This window comes from Haematobia irritans, chromosome 3 (genome assembly GCF_050003625.1).
Source record: "Haematobia irritans isolate KBUSLIRL chromosome 3, ASM5000362v1, whole genome shotgun sequence".
NCBI classification, from domain to species: Eukaryota; Metazoa; Arthropoda; class Insecta; order Diptera; family Muscidae; genus Haematobia; species Haematobia irritans.
In genome coordinates, this window is record NC_134399.1 from 228937235 (window position 1) to 228956874 (window position 19640).

At 35.0% G+C, this 19640-nt stretch overlaps 1 protein-coding gene across 12 annotated transcripts in view; it reads left to right on the plus strand.

Annotated features, from left to right (window-relative positions):
- The window catches only part of mmd (disintegrin and metalloproteinase domain-containing protein mind-meld), a 575647-nt gene that overhangs the window by 496337 nt on the left and 59670 nt on the right, over positions 1-19640 (plus strand). For all 12 annotated transcript variants that reach the window (XM_075298290.1, XM_075298292.1, XM_075298293.1 and 9 more), the window contains exons 13-16: positions 18751-18915; positions 19013-19157; positions 19242-19413; positions 19492-19605. In XM_075298290.1, the coding sequence (XP_075154405.1) occupies positions 18751-18915; positions 19013-19157; positions 19242-19413; positions 19492-19605 (596 nt within the window). The remainder of the gene's footprint in view (positions 1-18750; positions 18916-19012; positions 19158-19241; positions 19414-19491; positions 19606-19640) is intronic.

Here is a 19640-nt window from a genome sequence, read left to right on the forward strand (position 1 = left end):
ATATTCAGGCCCCCCCAGTCACAGAATTTAGTTTGAATTTGGATTTTCTGTTCCAGCGCGTAAACAATGACCTCAATATCATATTCGCAAGTTTACAAAAGAAGAATAGTATAAGCACAGTACTTAGATTCAATGCAATCACAACATAATTTTCAATTTTCAAATGTATTGCAGTTCCCCTTATAATGTAAATCGATTCGCTTAGATCTTACATATAAAAAGAAATACACAAACTCGCACATCAGCTTATGCAGTGTTTATTATATCTCAACACACTGGGGAGCCACTGAGGTGCAATGGTTGGCATACCCTCCTTTCATACATAGGGTTGTGAATTCGATCCCTGCTTCGACCAGGAAATACCAAAAAAGTTTTTTCAACGATGGATGCTGGATGCTTACATTTTTGAGTATTTCAAAGCTACTCTAGGTGTTTTCACTGCAATATGAAAAGCCGTTCGATTTCGAATATAAAGTGATAAGAGAGAAGTTCACCACTGTGGTATCACAATGGACTGAATAGTCCAAGTGAGCCTGAAATATCGGGCTGCCACCTAAGCTATCCTAACATATCCCAACCCAAGGTTTTTAGAAAACTTGCCTGTCGGGGATACGATCTGTTATCACATATATCAGCAGTGAAAACTACAAGATCTATTATATGTGTATGATAGGTGATGATAGGTCAGAGTGAAGTGCCATCTGTTTGGCAAATCTGAAGTTATTGTTAATATCGTTCCGTGTCTTTGCTCAGATTACAAATTCTTTATATTTCTGTTAGTAAATGCAACATCACATTAATAGCATTGCCTGTGATACAAGGAGATACCGTTCAGTGAATTCTTTCAACGATTTTAGTATTCATGATCATACAATCATTGACCAAGATTTTGAACCCCACTACCCTTGCCTTCACTTCAATACTGAGCCTAAAGGGTGATACGGTCAAAATTTGGTCAATATAAACTTTCTTTCAATTTTGCATTTAAAAAACCTGAACACCCCTCATTTTGAAGGTGTGTGTGTGTGTACAATGTTGCTCCTATTTTGATTTTGGAATTCACTCTTCAGTTGTCAAAATGCCGTCCTAGCAAGAAGAGCAGCATATCAAAATTTTGCTCGCGCATCGCGAAAATCCGAGCTACTCGCACGGAAAGCTGGCAAAATCGCTAAAAGTTGCCAAATCAACCGTTACAAATGTAATTAAAGTGTTTGGGGAACGTTTGTCGACAGCCAGGAAGTCTGGATCGGGGGGAAATTGAAAACCGGAAGCCGCTGAGACGACAAAGAGAGTTGCCGGTAGTTTCAAGCGAAACCCTAACCTCTCTCTCCGAGATGCCGCAAATAAGCTGGGTGTATCGTCTACAACCGTGCATCGAGCCAAAAAACGAGCCGGACTATCGACTTACAAGAAGGTAGTGACTCCAAATCGCGATGATAAACAAAATACGACGGCCAAAGCGCGATCCCGGAGGCTGTACACGACGATGCTGACGAAGTTTGACTGCGTGGTAATAGACGACGAAACCTACGTCAAAGCCGACTACAAGCAGCTTCCGGGACAGGAGTTTTATACGGCAAAAGGAAGGGGAAAAGTAGCAGATATTTTCAAGCACATAAAACTGTCAAAGTTCGCAAAGAAATATCTGGTTTGGCAAGCCATCTGTACCTGTGGCTTGAAAAGCAGCATTTTCATAGCTTCCGGGACTGTCAACCAAGAAATTTACGTGAAAGAGTGTTTGAATAAACGTCTGCTGCCTTTCCTGAAGAAACACGGTTGTTCCGTCCTGTTTGGCCGGATTTGGCATATTGCCATTACGGTAAAAAGGCCATGGAGTGGTACGCCGCCAACAACGTGCAGGTGGTTCCCAAGGACAAGAACCCTCCCAACACGCCAGAGCTCCGTCCAATTGAGAAATACTGGGCTAGTGTCAAGCGGAACCTAAAGAAGACCAAAAAAACTGCTGGCGTTCTGCGGCGAAGAAGGTGGACAAGGTGGCTGTACAAAATCTGATGGCAGGTGTCAAGCGTGAGGCCCGGCAATTCGGATTTGGAAAAGCGAAAGCCTAACAGAATATTTTTCCTGGATTTTATACTAATTGAACTTGAAAAAGAAATTTAATTTGATTTTTTAAATAAACGATTTCACCGATTTACAAGCGTTTTCCCTTGACCAAATTTTGACCGTATCACCCTTTAAGGTTCAGTTTTTCTGTCCAAAAAGATTACTTTTTTAAAATGAAGACATTTCTAGGAACGTATTTAACTTTAAATCTAGGACCAACAAAATTAAAATTAGAATAAAGACTTCAGAATTATCATTCTCTTTTCGCAGTATATTAACAAATTATTCACGTACAAACAAATGCCAGTTTAAAAATCGAAATTATAATGGATACCTCAAAGTAAAAAATGTTTTCTTAATACCAAAAAACTTTAAACTAAAGATGCAACATCCTTAACATAAGTCTTAACATATATTTGAAGCCATTTTATCGTAAATCTAAAGTTTCCTCTTTTACCTCCAAAGTATTCACATGCAGTCTGTACTCCGCACTTTTCAAATATGCAAATTTGGGTTGTATCAGCAATTTAGAATTTGGGGCAATTTGGTCCCTTATCTTATGGCAAAGAGACAAAAATTCTCTCCTTTCATTTGTACTATCACAAACAAAGTCAGACGGTGGGAAACTACCCCATCTGTTGGCAATACAGCATTACTATGTTGTTGAACACAAAAGTTAGAGTTGGAAACCTAATGCCTTGAGAGACTCTCAGGGTCTTAGTAGCAAACATGAAGATACTCTAATTGGACTAGCCGAGGGCCATACAGTTTGTAAGCCAACACACTATCCACGTAGCTGTTATAGTCACCACACTCAAAAAAAGTGAACTCTCTATTTCACTATAGCCAATTTAACTTTATTTTAGTTCATGGAATTATTAAATTTGGAGAAAGTTTCCTTTACTCTAATAATTTTTGGTACATGGTGTTAGTATATGGTATCTAACAACCATGCAAAAATTGGTCCATATCGGTCAATAATTACATATAGCCCCCATATAAACCGATCCCCCGATTTGGCTTGCGGAGCCTCTAAGGGAACCAAATTTCATCCGATCCAGCTGAAATATGGTACATGGTGCTAGTATATGGTCTCTAACAACCATGCAAAAATTGGTCCACATCGGTTCATAATTATATATAGCCCCCATATAAACCGATCCTTCGATTTGGCTTGGGGAGGCTCTAAGAGAAGCAAATTTCATCCGATCCGGCTGAAATTTAGTACATGGTGTAGGTTTATGGTCTCTAATGACCATGCAAAAATTGGTCAACATCGGTCCATAATTATATATAGCCGCCATATAAACCGACCACCAGATTTGACCTCCAAAATTCATCTGATTCAGTTGAAATTTGGTACGTGGTGCTAATATATGGCCTCAAACACCCATTTAAAAATTGGTAGAAATCGGTCCATAATTATATATAGGCCCCATATAAACTGATCCCCAGATTTGACCTCCGGAGCCCCTTGGAAGAGCAAAATTCATCCGATTTGGTTGAAATTTGGTACGTGATGTTAGTATATTGTATCCAACAATCATGGTTCATATCAGACCATAATTATATATAGCCCCCACATAAGCGACCCCATATTACAATTCTGGTAGAAGTTTCTACGCAATCCATGGTGGAGGGTAGGTTAGGTTAGGTTATGTGGCAGCCCGATGTATCAGGCTCACTTAGACTATTCAGTCCATTGTTATACCACAGTGGTGAACTTCTCTCTTATCACTGAGTGCTGCCCGATTCCATGTTAAGCTCAATGACAAGGGACCTCCTTTTTTTTCATGGTGGAGGGTACAAAAGATTCGGCCTGGCCGAACTTACGGCCGTATATACTTGTTTTTTTTTTTAATTTACACATTTATACTTATACTATATTAAATTTTTATGATGAAACTTCGAAATGTGGGTTATTAAAGATTTACAGTCAGAAACAGTGCTTGATATAAACGAAATGGACTGAGCTTGTGGATAAAATATTATTTGTTTTTATTGCAAAAATAACAATTTTGTAACAATTTTTTTTTTGTATAAAAGTTTGAAATTTTGAAAGGAATTTAAAAACTCTAACAAAAGTCGAGTATGAACATACATAAATAATTTTATAATATACACATAAATTTATTTAGGCGTGAAAAGTTTTTATTAGCATTTAACACCATTTTAAATACATTTAAAACTTATCGTGTTTTGTACTTAATTTCATTTTTACCTTTAAGGCCGGTATTAAGTTGGCATCATCGCTCTAAAATGACCCTGTTTTGTCTTTTACTTTGTTTTAATAATTAAATTTCAAGAAAATAAACTTTAAACTTTTTCAATTGTTGTAGCTGCAAAACTCGAACTTAAGGCCCGCTTTTATATTTGAAGGTGTCCGTATACTCCTCTTGGACTACTTATTAATAAAGAGGAACTAAACTTTGTTTTTATACATTTTACTGTTTAATTTTTCACAATTTCCTCCCTTTTTCATTTTACTGCCCCAACTCTAAAAATAGTAGAGTGCCCTTTCGTTATTTTTATGAAGGTCCCTTTGTGATTTTTGTATATTTTCTACTGTTTTTTTTTTTTTTTTGTAATTTCCTTTGCCTGAATATTTTGACTTACAACTCGTACGTTCCGATTTCTTTTAAGGAACCAGGAAAAAAATTGTGCCCATAATGCCAAAATGATAAACAAAACACATGTCCACACATACATAAAATGCTGCTCTCAAGGCGAAAACACATGCTGTTTTTTTTTTTTTCAAATGTCTATTCTCTTGGTTCCGAATGTATATTCTCTTTATTCCGAATACTCATTCTAATATTAAAATTAAATAATATTTAGACTTAAGCATATCAAATTTTTGGCCTTATCATAAAACAGTTTTCCGAAACAACATACGAGCGGTTTAACAGAAATTGCTCTCTTTTGATTCTCTCGCTGTGTTATGTTGATATCTTTCGTCCACCCTCCTGGATTCCTTCTCTATTTCTTTCTCTATACTCTCTCTCTCTCTCTGTCGCTCTCTGAATAAAATATCACAACATATATATGTTTACTCGAAATTTGTAAATTTATTTATGTTTACCCCAAACATAATATATTCTAACATATTAACATATGTGTCCCAAACATACATTTAGTGTTAGTTTAGGAACATTACATGTTTGCACTTAAATATTTTGTGTTTAAAAATTGTGCCCGAAACACATTTTGTTTGTATCGGAACATATGAAAAACATAGTTTTTTAACAGTGTATACAATTGAATATAAATAAATTATCTGATGCAAAATTGCAGAAACAGATATCTATGACCAAAACCCCATTCGATGATTAAAGATTATCATAATAAACTTAATAACTTTCAATTAAAATGAATTATTATTATTATTCTCCCCAACTTAACTCCAAACACTGTGCCTAGGTTGCTTAATGAAAGTACACATGTGCGAATGCGAAAGATGAATGAATGTATTAGTGTGTGAGTACATGTGTGTAGTATCTTCACATTTTCCATTCTGTAACGATATATGCATTTGAATTGCTGTTTTTCTTTTTTTTGGGTTCCTAGACAATAAGTGCTTCAAGTAAAGCCTTGTGACTGACTATTCATGTCATTCTCCTCCACCGTCATCAACATAACAGCCATCAAGCATCAGCGTTCTCTCAAGGCGCCACCGCACCAGAAGGTGTAGAAATGTTGGTGTTGGTGATCAACGAAAAGAAGAAAAAAAACAAACAAATCCTGCGAAACACCTGCGCGTGTCAGCTTAAGTGTTGAGGTATTTGTGGCAAAGAAAACTGCTATTGCTGCTGCCCAAAATCTGGGTGTTTGTCTAGGCAGCTGATGATGATGATACTCAACCAGTTGTCCTACAACCACGATGTATGTTTTACACAGACCTAGGCGTAGGCATCACTGATTTAATTGCTGTGTATGCCTGTGTGTGTGTGTGAAGCTTTTTAATGCTTAGCTGCCACCTACTGTTTCTCCTGCTGCTATCACTGTGAATGATATTTGTTATTGTTGTTGCTGTAGCTGTTGTTGCCATTGTATTTAGCTGGCACTTGAGTAATTCTTCATCAACTCTTGTGTTACTTAAAAACACAACACCACGCAACACACAAAACGATGAGACAACGCCAAAACCCCTAGTAGAGAGCCTTAAAGCAAAAAACAAAAAACGCTCATAAGAGCCAGCTAGGACAACCACATACCAGAGCGAGTCTTCTTAAACATTGTCAGTGGCTGTTTTGTTTTTTTTTTTTTTGCTATAGTTGCCGAGATCCCTGCAGTTCCACAAACTGCCCAAGTATGATGTATAACTTTTAGCTTTGGAATTGTCACAACTACTCAGGGAAGTTTACCCCAAAAGCATTATTAGGCAAACACCCACATCTTACACACGAAAACGGGTCCCTCTCTTTCTCTCTCATAAAACCCCCACACACATACATATTCGTACACATAAAGACACATTGTAAATCTCACCTAAGGCTGTAAGACAATATCACAAGGCCTTTGGTTGCCTCTGGTGCCAAACAAACAAACATAGAGCCCGGGGAATACTTCCCTCCTCAAAGAACTGTGTGATACTCATGCACATGCATAGTAGTTGCTCATACTCGTCGACATCATCATCATCGTAATCATCGTCGTCGCCATTCTCATCATATCATCATCAGCTCAGAATCCTCGTTTGCTTGGTTGCATACAGAGAACAGCCAGCTAGCATCTATTATATTTGTATATGCACACAGCCCAGGCTATGGAGCAATGACTAAAAATTTGTGTTTTTGTTTTGTTGTTGTTGTGTGAGACTACAAACTGCAACTGAAACGGAAAAAATAGCCTTCATGACAACTTGGGCAGGCCAAAAACGGCAGTTGCATTTTGCAGCTTCGACAGTTCAAACGTGGCAGCAAAAAAACAGCTGGTGAACCAACCAACCAAAGCAAAATAAAACAAAACGCTACGCAATTTCAGAGAGTGTGAAATCAATTTGTAAGTGATTATATAACAATTATATGCAAACAAAAAAAAAAAAGAAACACAAAACAGAAGAAAACCAAAAATCCCAAGCCTAGTACATAAATTATGTGATGGTGATTAAAAACAGAGAGAAAAATATCGAATGCAAACAAATGGCAAATGGGTGTCCCAGCTGAAGCACCCACTACCATTGATTGATAACCTTGAAAGTGTTTTAAAGACCTCCCCCGCCCTCCCACACAGTGAGCTAGAGTGAAAAAGAGGTTTTGTTTTCATTCTTAAAAATAATAACCGATTCGCATAAATTACAAACAAAACGAGAACTACATAAATTTTTAAATATTCTTTGAAAATAGAATTTCATTAAAACGTTGGAAGCGAAGTAAAAAAAAAACAGAAACACATTAAAATAGGCTTCTTCCTACGCCTACGCAGAATATATGCCGACGGCATTTTAACGTTGTTGGTTTTTAGCTTTTGTACGCTGCGAAAATGAATTGCGAAGAAGATGATGATGAATATCAAGTAAGTCAAGGTTGAACATATAAATGCGTAATAATTGCTAGAGGTAGGCCATAGCAGCTTTATAAAATATCATCCTCCCAATCACAAGTCATAGTAGCTCAATATTGCATTAGTACGTAGCAGTATCATAGTACAAGTCATTCCTTGCTCTCATACCATTGCCCACTAAGAATACTGCTTTATACAATCAATCACTTTTTGACACTTTATCCATGTAAATGCACAAAGTATTCATAATTCTTAGTCTAAGATTATCATACAAAATTGAGTATAACATATTCGAAACAAATATCATTGGGAATTTACACAGCATCCTTTTCGAAAATATATAAAATTCAAAACTCATATCAATTCATTAGTGTTTCGATATTGGTATTCACAATAAGTTTGAAAATTCAAATGAAATTTGTATTTCTTTGAAATCATAGAGAGCTGTTCCAATCATAATACCACCACCACCCCACACTGTGTGTTCTTCTAACAAATAGCGTATAGAATATGTGATCAGATACCATCCAGGATCCAGGATTTCTAAGATGAGAGCCAAAAAATGTATAATCATTAAAAGGATCGACTGAAACAGTTTAATGTATAGTGTGATTGAAATCCATAATCCTCCATTTCCCTGTTCAATAGGTGAAACATGGAAATACGTCTGAAGACATGGGTATCGAAAAAGTTCGCATTTTAAATTTCAACTAAAGATCCAGAATCATCAACATTTTTATTATCCTAAGATTTATCTTAAATCTAAAGATTCAATATATTATTTTAAAGATGAGTTCTTTTACTAAAAACGTTTTTCTTCACCTGTAAGAAAAATCTGCCTTACAGCAAAGACCTACTTAAAATTCCAAGATGTGTCCTAAATTTAATGAACAAAATATTTTTTGGAAGTAAAGATTTTAACTTTCTTTCATTAGTTTAAAGAATTTTCTCCTTAATATTGTGTATATAGTGAAACCTAAAATTTAACTTGCATTATCTTCCATATTCGGTCAATATTTCTATCAGTGTATAATATGTCAATAACTATATTCTCATAACTATATTCTCAGTCGATTTAGCTCAATCCTTCTACATATTTATGTGTTCAAAGTACATCTCGTTTCCTACAAAGGCAATCCGGATTAATAGGTTCAGATTAAAATATAAAACATCTTTTCGGAATCTTCCGAACATTTGTGGATTATATGTAAAATTCTTTTTTGTGTTCAGTCGAAGCAGGGATCGAACCCACGACCCTTTGTAGGTAAGGCGGGCATACTAACCATTGCTCCACGGTGGCCAACTAAATGTATGTTTCTGTCAAATAAAGTTTCTTTACATCGGCTCGTGGGTGCCGAAAAATATACTTTATACATATAACTGATTGGCTGTTTGCATTGCTTGTGCGTTTACGGCTATATCGATAATTGTCTGTTGATGACAATAACAGCTACGTAGCCTAGTCGATAGTGTGTCGGCTTACAAACTGTATGGTTCGATTCTTCGTCGAGGCGAAAGAAAATGTATAAAATTAAATAATTTCTTCTACATTGTATGTACTAAAGAACTAACTAAACCTCGTGGAAGTGACGGTGACGAAGATGCAATTATCTAGAAACAAAAATGAGTTAGTCTTTACGAAATTGTTTTTACATCCTGTAAAAAAAAAATCAACGAAATTTTTGACAAACAAAGTTCGTTTCTCATGTGCTTTTCGCTGTAAGGAAGTGTATTTGGAAGAAAAGTATATACTTTTTGTGATAAACGTTTATTCTTTTCCAGGATGTCAAAACAATTTCATAAAGACAAACTAAATAAAAAACATTGTTTTCTTGCTAATTGCATTTTCCATCACATCTTTTTCACATCCACGAGGTTTTTTAGTTCGTAACACCTTTTCCTGTAATACCAACAATGTAGAAGAAATTATACGATTTTATAAATTTTTAAAATTTTTTTACCTTTCGCCTGGACGGAGAATCGAACCGCGGACCATGCACTTTGTAAGCCAACACACTAACCACTGAGCTATGTACCTGTTATGGTCATCAATAGATAAATATCCATATAAGTTATATTTATATAGCATAGCTTGCGGCGCCCACGAACCGAATAAACAAAGTTTATTTAACAGAAACAAATATTTAGTTTGGCACCGTGGAGCAGTGGTTGCTACGTCCGACTTGCATGCCAAGGGTCGTGGGTTCGATCCCTGCTTCGACCAAAGTTTTTTTTTAACATATATTCCAGATATGTTCGGAAGATTCCGAAAAAAAGTTCAACATTACATTGTAATATATTAAATTTTGAACTGTAAAATGTGTCTTATTAAGGACCTAAAGTCAGAAAAGAACAATGTTTGATATAAACGAAATGGACTATGTTGTTGTTTCAAAAATAACTTTTTTATTGAAGAAATAAAAATTTTGTAACAAACGAATTTTTTTGGTGATAAAAGTTTAAAATTTTCGAAACAATTCAAAAAACTCTAACAAAAGAAAAACGTTTTCGGTACACGTTTTCCAAACGTTTTTTTTTTCTTTGCGTGTAGGAAAGAAGGGTCACGGCCTAAAGGAAAAAAAGTTGATGCGGTCACCCCCCAGTTTTGTAGCATATTCGAAGACAATTTCAGAACACCAAAACTTTTTTTTTCGTGCACCCTACGACCCCCCGAAATACAATTTATTGTCATTTGAAGTCCGATCGAAAAGAAACGCATATCGTTGTTCGTGGTTGATCAGGGGCTATATTTCGTGCATTGGTCATTTTTGACTCCGACGTCAAATTTGATTTTTAATTTTTTTATTTCGCTTCGTATACCCTATGATGACCATTTCTGACCATTAACAAAATATGAAACTTTTGCTTTTGAAGTATTTACTTATATTCATAAACAAAAAAGTTACAGAGATTTTAAAAAGTCAACAGGTCACCCTACACCATACCAAATAGTTTTTGCTGTGTTGTCACGATGTCCGATCGAAACCACATGCACATCGTTATTCACATCTACGAAATTAATTTATAAGGCATTTAGAACACAAAACCTGTTTATCTGTAAATTTCTAACGGTACCTTTGTATACATACTCGTTGTTTGCACTACGGCATTTTCTGCGTTATGCAAAGTGCATGTGTTTTTGCTAGGACAATTTGAGAGCCTACTGTTTTAAAATTCTTACAATCACTTTCGCTACATGATTTTTTAAGTCTGTCCATATTTTTGGGACCTATTGACTTTTTAAAATCTCTGTAACTTTTTTGTTTATGAGTATAAGTAAATACTTCAAAAGCAAAAGTTTCATATTTTGTTAAGATCTTTATAATGGTTATCAGAAATGGGCATCACAGGGGTATACGAAGCGAAATAAAAAAATTAAAAATCAAATTTGACGTCGGAGTCAAAAATGACCAATGCACAAAATATAGCCCCTGATCAACCACGAACAACGATATGCGTTTCTTTTCGATCGGACTTTAAATGACGACACAGCACAATAAATTGTATTTCGGGGGGTCGTAGGGTGCACGAAAAAAATTTTTTGGTGTTCTGAAATTGTCTTCGAATATGCTACAAAACTGGGGGTGACCGCATCAACTTTTTTTCGTGACCCTATCTAGTGGACATCTCCCAAATGTTGCATAATTGAGGCGACCGTCCACTTCTGGGAGGTTTCACTGTATTTTCAAACTTTTGCTGCATCGTTTATGTTGGTTTCACATACACGCAAAGAAAAAAAACGTTTGGAAAACGTGTACCGAAAACGTTTTTCTTTTGTTAGAGTTTTTTGAATTGCTTCGAAAATTTTAAACTTTTATCGCCAAAAAAATTCGTTTGTTACAAGATTTTTATTTTTTCAATAAAAAAAAGTTATTTTTGAAACAACAACACAGTCCATTTCGTTTATATCAAACACTGTTCTTTTCTGACTTTAGGTCTTTAATAACCCACATTTTACAGTTCAAAATTGAATATACTACAATGTAATGCTGAACATTTTTTGGGAATCTTCCGAACATATCTGGAATATATTTAAAAACAAAAAACAAAAAAAAAAACTTTGGTCGAAGCAGGGATCGAACCCACGACCCTTGGCATGCAAGTCGGACGTAGCAACCACTGCACCACGGTGCCAAACTAAATGTCGCCGCAAGCTATGCTATATAAATATAACTTATATGGATATTTATCTATTGATGACCATAGTAGGTACATAGCTCAGTGGTTAGTGTGTTGGCTTACAAAGTGCATGGTCCGCGGTTCGATTCTCCGTCCAGGCGAAAGGTAAAAACTAATTTTAAAAATTTATAAAATCATATAATTTCTTCTACATTGTTAGTATTACAGGAAAAGGTGTTAAGTACTAAAAAGCATCGTGGATGTGAGAAAGATGTGAGGGAAAATGCAATTAGCAAGAAAACAATGTTTTTTTTTTTTTTTGAGTTTGTCCTTATGAAATTGTTTTTACATCATGGAAAAGAATGAACGTTTATCACAAAAAGTATATACTTTTCTCTCAAATACACTTCCTTACAGCGAAAAGCAAATGAGAAACGAACTTTGTTTGTCTAAAATTTCGTTTGGGAGGAAAGAATTATTTTTTTGCGTGTATGTATATAAACAATACTGAGTCATAAATGTATGTTTCATCAGTCATTTATATAATTAGAATTTGCCATAAACAATTTATATTAAACGTTAGTGTTTATTAGCAAATTGGTATCGAACACAACCGTAAAAATAATAATTTTCTTTGATATACATTGCATATGCTTATGGACTTAGCACAGAAAATTGACATCACATTTCCCTTTCAATTCTAAACCCATTTTATCCCTTTTGATGAACATCAAAAGAGGCTTTGTCCATTTTCGACAACATAAAAACAGATAATTACTCAATTTGAGTAGATTTTCAAAAGAATTAAAAGTTGTTTAGTCGAATTTGAAGGTTATGAAAAGTCGCCTTCAACTTCGATCGAAAAGACGATTTTTTACTTTGGTGTCTCCAATACGGTCCAGTCAGGCTTTGTTAAATTTTTGCAATATTTGACCAGTTTAGGTTATTGCTTCATATTAACTCACTTTAATATACACGTGTCCATGTTTACATATTCATAAGTCTCGAGTACGAGTTGTACTTTTAATCATATCTAATGTGAGGGTATAAGCTGTATGGGACAACCTTGACCAACTGTTGATAATTAATCTCTCACAGCCGCAGGTATTGTTTACACCTAACAAGAGAAACAAAAATCGATGTAAAGCAATACACACCATCACAGGACACTTGATGTTAATAACTGTTTTACCCTTTGACAAGTGAAGTGCAATAACCAGCGGCAAAAATGTCGACTAACGGACGTAGATTCTTGGTGGTAGCATTAATTGCCAACGCCTAACAACATTCAGGCTTTTAGCAGCTACAATGAGTTTTCCAACACAAACGCAGAGAAAATGTAAAAGGGTTTCTTTTGTGTTTCAAATTTCATATTGTGGACTTTGTGGAAATTTCCTTATGCATTTTTATAACTCTTCTATAATTATTCAATTCACTAAAATTTAGGTATATTTCACATTTTACTTTTCCTGCCTCCAGCATCATTTGTATGTACAAATGGGATGAATGTGAAGTCAAAAACGGTACACTGAAAAAATGGAAATATGTAAAGAGTGTTAAATAAGAAACTGCCAAGATTAGGGAACCATATGTGAATCTGTAATAATCCCAAAACTGATGCGATATTTATGCAATTGTGTTTAGAACATTGTTAGATTGTTATGAAATCATTGAGAACGCATGGCCATGGCCATATTAAGCTAGATGGAATAACCCCTTGAGCGGGTCATGCACAACCCGAATTTCACAAGTGACGTTTTATCATCCCATCGTTTATGACCATTTACAAAATCGCTACAATTGTATTTTAGTTCTAAGCATCGTCCTTATCCGATAACATTCAATTGTAGCTCCTAGACAATATATCACCAACATTTTGCAAAGCTATCAGTAAAAGGCAACACTATCAGTACCCAGCAAAAAAAATTGGAAGTTGTTCCACAAACATTTCTTTTAAAGCCCATTCCAGAATCCCCCATCGATTTTTTTCAACTTCCGATGCAGTCCTTTTGGACAAGTCCACAAATATTTCTTCTAAAGCGCATCGTGGGATCCCCCAATGATTTTTTTCCACTCCCGATGCAGTCCTTTTGGACAAGTCCACAATCATTTCTTCTAAAGCGCATCTTGGGATCCCCCAATGATTTTTTCTACTTTCGATGCAATCCTTGTGGACAAGTATTAGAAAGTACGCAATCAGGCAATTTTAAGTGCAATTTTTTTACAATTAAATTTCACCAAAAAAATAGAAAATTAAAAAAAAATAGAAAATTAATAAATAAGTTTGACTTTTTCGCTTTCATGGAAGTTCTTTTGAGAAGGGTTTGCAAATTACGAGGATTTTTCATTTTTTGTTGATTTTTAATAGAAAAAAATATATTTATACGAAAATATATGCCGAAAATAAAAAATAAAAATGATGCAAAACCTAAAAAATTTTTTTTTTTAGAAAAATATTTGATAAAAAAAATTGCCTCTGGTGAGATTCGAACATCTCGAGGAACAATTAGAATGTTATTCTTTGGTGTCGTATTACGATCATATCACAAACATTTGAATTGACCTTTCGACGCTTTATGTTCAATGGCGTTTGTGGCTGAGTGTGCTAAGGCGTTCTGTTATGGTGCCATCAAACCCAGGTGCAACCCCTGGTCGGAGCGAAAAAGTTTTTCAAATTGTAAAAAATTAGGTAATAGGAAAATAATAGTGTAATAAAACATATGGTTGAAAAAAAAAATTAAATTGGTTGAAAAAACAAAAAATTTCGCGTTTTAAATTTCCTCATTCAAATTAACTTCCAGGGCACAACTTTTAAAGCAATGCAAAGGATCCCAAAAAGGGAGTACTACCGTCGTATAACAAGCCCATGTAAAATTCATTGGAGATGATCCAAGTTTGCACTACTTCCGGATCACAGATTGGGGATCCAAACTACTTTTTTGGAAGCACCTTTTTTGCTGGGTAATAGTAATAACCCAGCAGAAAAATTTGGAAGTTCTTCTTAAGGCACAACTGTAAAAGCACTTCCACAAATGTTCTCCCAAAAATGTTCTTTATTTTATCTGCAAAGTAAGTTTATTTGAGTCAATTTTTTTTATCTCGCTTGTTTTCATATTTTTAATGGGAAATTTCAAATTTTATTGTTTCAAATGGCTTAAAAACAGATTAAAATGTTAATAAAATAGTTCAAATTATTTAAATTTTGCCGAAAAAAAATGCTAAATCCCCTCTAGAAAAATTGCGAATTTTTGAAAAAATTTGATGTCAAACGTTCCAGACAAGTGTTCTAATGCATTAAAAATCATAAAAAATTTTAAAAATTATTTATTTGTCAAAATATCACAAAATTTCTTTAATCACATCCAAATCACTGGATTCGCATCACACCTTAAGAAGTGATGCAAATTCATTGCAACAGCTGTTGAAGTGGCGGGCATCCGACATATGACAAGCCCATGTTAAAATCATCGCTTTTGCGCCAATTTTGCACCACTTCCGGATCCAAAAAGAACATTTTTACTACTTTTTGGCGACGCTTTTTTTTTTTTTTTTGCTGGGAAGTAACTCCAAACTAACATTTTTTCTAATTTTGCACAAATTCTTCTTGTTCATAATGTCCAACAAAAATTCCAAAATATCATTGTCACACAAAATACACCACCCGAGAAAATTCACATTCATCGAATAGAATACGGGAAGAAAACAAAATAATAACGTATCTTTACAAGGTAATTTTTCATCAAGATTTTTGTTTCTACGTGTGCTTGAATACCCATTCCATTTTCCTACGAGATCATGTAAAAAATAAGTAGAGGGCACTCCACACAAATTAGCTTCCTTTATGTAAAACTATAATGTGATGGGATAGGTGACATTGATTCAGCTATTTACAACGGTGTTCAGTGCTTCGAAATCGGCAAAAAAATATGTACCCCGATTACTATTCTAATTTACTATTTTAATAGTCTGTGATATCTAGCTTCGAGAACAAAAATAAAATTTTGCTATAAAATAAATTTATTTAACAAAACGATTCAAAATTCTAAAAAAATTAAAAGTTGATCAGATGCCCGCTACTAGGGTTTCGGTCTACCTAGGGTTTTAAAATTTGGCCCAATATCTCGGCTTCAACCATACCAAATTTGAAAAAGCAATATATAACCGTTCAGATATATGGGAGGTACTCCATACTCCTTTGTATGGGAGGTACGTGAAGGAGTATTCCGATTGACATTTACCTTTGCGGTGATGTCTTCACACCTCCTTGTTTCTCACATATTAAAGACACAAATTCATTCAAGTCAGCTCCTATCAGGGCTGTAGAATTGAGCCAAATTTTAATCTATAGTCTGTGATATCTAGCTTCGAGAACAAAAATAAAATTTTGCTATAATTGACTAGAACAAGAAAAAAATATTATCAAATATTATATTCTTTACAAGCAAAACAAAAGTTTGTTTTGTTTTCATAATTAGCAAAATTTAATTTTTTGAATTGAATACTAACAACAAAATATAAAGCAAAATAAAAACAGAAATGAAATTCAAAGATATAGTTGTTGGTTACAAGTCCTAGAAAAAAAACCACCAAGATTGCCAAAAGGAAAAAATTAATGAAATTTTCACCTATTTTACAAACTTTTGCGTTACCTTTTCAAAATTAGCATAATTTTATTTTTTTTTAATTTAAAGCTAACAACAAATATAAAACAAATCTATTTAACAAAACGATTCAAAATTCTAAAAAAAAAAAATTAAAAGTTGATCAGAGGCCCGCTAGTAGGGTTTCGGTCCACCTAGGGTTTTCAAATTTGGCTCAATATCTCGGCTTCAACCATACCAAATTTTGAAAAAGCAATATAAAGGGTGGTTAAAATTTCAAGGGCCGATGTTGATTTTGAATAAAACACAAACTATTTAGGAAATTATTGTAATTTTATTTTATTATAATATATTGGTATTACTCAATTATGTATGGAACAAAATATCGGCCAAATGGGCGCCGCGACCTCGGTGGCACACCTTCATCCGATGGTCCCAATTTTCGATGACGCTGATGCATAATGGAGGTTCTATGCCGTTAATGTGCCGAATTATCTCATCCTTTAGCTCTTGAATTGTTGCTGGCTTATCGACGTACACCTTTTCTTTCAAATAACTCCAAAGAAAAAGTCCAACGGTCTCAAATCACATGATCTTGGCGGCCAATTGACATCGCCATTACGTGAGATAACACGGCCATTGAATTTGTTGCGCAAAAGAGCCATTGTTTCGTTAGCTGTGTGGCAAGTGGCACCGTCCTGCTGAAACCACATATCGTCCACATCCATGTCTTCCAATTCGGGACATAAAAAGTTCGTTATCATCTCACGATAGCGGACACCATTCACAGTAACTGCCTGACCGGCCTCATTTTTGAAAAAATACGGCCCGATGATGCCGCCAGCCCATAAACCGCACCAAACAGTCACTCTTTGTGGGTGCATTGGTTTTTCAACAATCACTCTTGGATTCTCATTCGCCCAAATGCGGCAATTCTGTTTATTGACGAATCCTCTGAGGTGAACATGTGCCACATTACTGAAGAAGATTTTCTTCGAAAATTGATCATCCACTGTTGCCATTTCTTGGAACCATTCTCCCCATTCACGACGTCCATGGTTCAAATTGAATAAGTCTGAAATAGAGAAATGTCAAATAAAATTGGGAAAAAAACTTGGCGTTTAGGTGTGGTTCACATTCAACATCGGCCCTTACAATTTAACCACCCTTTATAACCGTTGAAATATATGGGAGGTACTCCATACTCCTTTGTATGGAAGGTACGTGAAGGAGTAATCCGATTGGAACCAAACTTCGCATTTGTCTTTGCGGTGATGTCTACACACCTCCTTGTTTCTCACATATTAAAGACGCAATTTAATTCAAGTCAGCTCCCATCAGGGCTGTAGAATAGAGCCAAATTTTAATCTATAGTTTTTATGACATATATACACAGCCAAAAAAAATGTAAGTCTAAAGACATAAATTTAAAAGCACTTCCAAAAATTTCCTCCCAAAAATAACTAGTTTTCACTACATAATAAGTTTTTTATAACTTATTTTGTTCATATTTTAAATTGACAATTTTAACTTTTTTTTGTTTCGAATTGGTGAGAAACATAGTAAAATTAATTAAAATGGTACAAAGTATTTAAATTTTGTCAAACAAAAACTGCCAAATCCATTTTAGAAAAATTGCAAATTTGTTAAAGTATTCAAAGTCAAAAGTTTCAGACAAACGTTAAATGAGTTAAAAATCATGAAAAATTATAAAAATTATTTATTTGGCAAAATACCACAAAAACCCCAAAATACGTATCACAGGTGGAAATACAGTACAACGGCCGTTGAAATGGTGGACATCCTATGACAAAAATAATAAATTACTTGCACAGAATAATAGTCATTTCCAGTAATCAAAATCATACTACTCTCAGAGTATATTTCATTATAGCACGACATCTCTTCCTTTATTCGATGGAAAAATTCAAATATTTGTTTTAATTCAAAAAAAAAAATTAAATAAAATAAAATATGTAATATTTTTCAAATTATGGCTTAGCTGGCGAAAGATTTTACCACTCCAAATTCCTAGGACTCCGATGCCAAAGTTCTGGTTACCACAACTACCGAATAAAATTTGATTTTCCACTCAATGGAAGTTTCTTGTGATTTCAAATTAATCAAAAAAAAAAACAAACAAAATAAAAATTTATGGGATGCTATTTTCATTTTGAAATTTTCTATAAATTCCAAAAAAAAAAACAAAACAAAACAAAACTTCTTAATATTTTTCTTTGAATGTATAAATGTAGTCATATTGCCTTTCCAGGGAATTCTTTGATGTATTTTTGTGAATATAATTTTTGCTATACGAGTTGCTTGCCAACTTTTAACTCCTCACTTTCTTTTTTATTTTATTTAATTTCATTGGCATTGCTTTTTCCAACATTTTTTTTTTCATGGAACTGAACACACGCTCGCATACGGTAATGATGTCCTTGTCCTATTTGCCACCATTAAGATTGAAATGCGTCGCAATTGTGGCAACAAAATAGTGGAGGAAGACGAAGAATGTGACTGTGGTACCTTCGAGGAGTGTGCCTCGGATCCTTGCTGTGATGCCATTACATGTAAACTCAAATCGGAGGCCCAATGTGCCAACGGAGCCTGTTGTGACCAGTGTCGTGTAAGTTGCTATTGCCAGTCTGTGGCATGATGGAAACTTTAATGACATTCCTTGTTTTATTTTCGTTGCTTATCCCTGTGTCGGGGTGGTGGAACAGTTGCGTCCCAAGGATCACATATGCCGTGACTCAAATAACGAATGTGATTTACCAGAATATTGTGATGGAGAAGTTGGTGAATGCCCTATGGATGTCTTTAAGAAAAATGGATCTCCCTGTGGTCACTCCAAATCTGGAGTGTCGGGTATGTTGACAATTACAAGGGGACATTGCTGATTGGACAGAAGAGCAAGGGATAATTGTTTTTCTCTTTGATTCTTCTTTCCAGGTTATTGCTTCCAGGGTAAATGCCCCACCTTAAATCTTCAATGTGAGGCCATTTGGGGATATGGCGGGGTGGCTGCCGATCGTGAGTGTTTCGAACAATTCAACTCAAAGGGTTCCATTAGTGGCCATTGTGGTCAAAATGGAAAAGACAACTACATCAAATGTGAACCAGAGTAAGTCGAAGAAGATAATCGCCTATGAGAAACCTCAAAGGCTCACCACAATTGCCTCTTCTCTCTCTCTCTCTATAGGAATGTCCAGTGTGGTACTTTACAATGCAAGGAGGGAGAACGACAGCCAGTCAATGAAGGTGACCTCTACTCCAGGACCATAATCTCTATCAAAGGCATGGAATACGAGTGCAAGTGAGTAACAAAGGCCATTCAAGAATCTCTGGGGA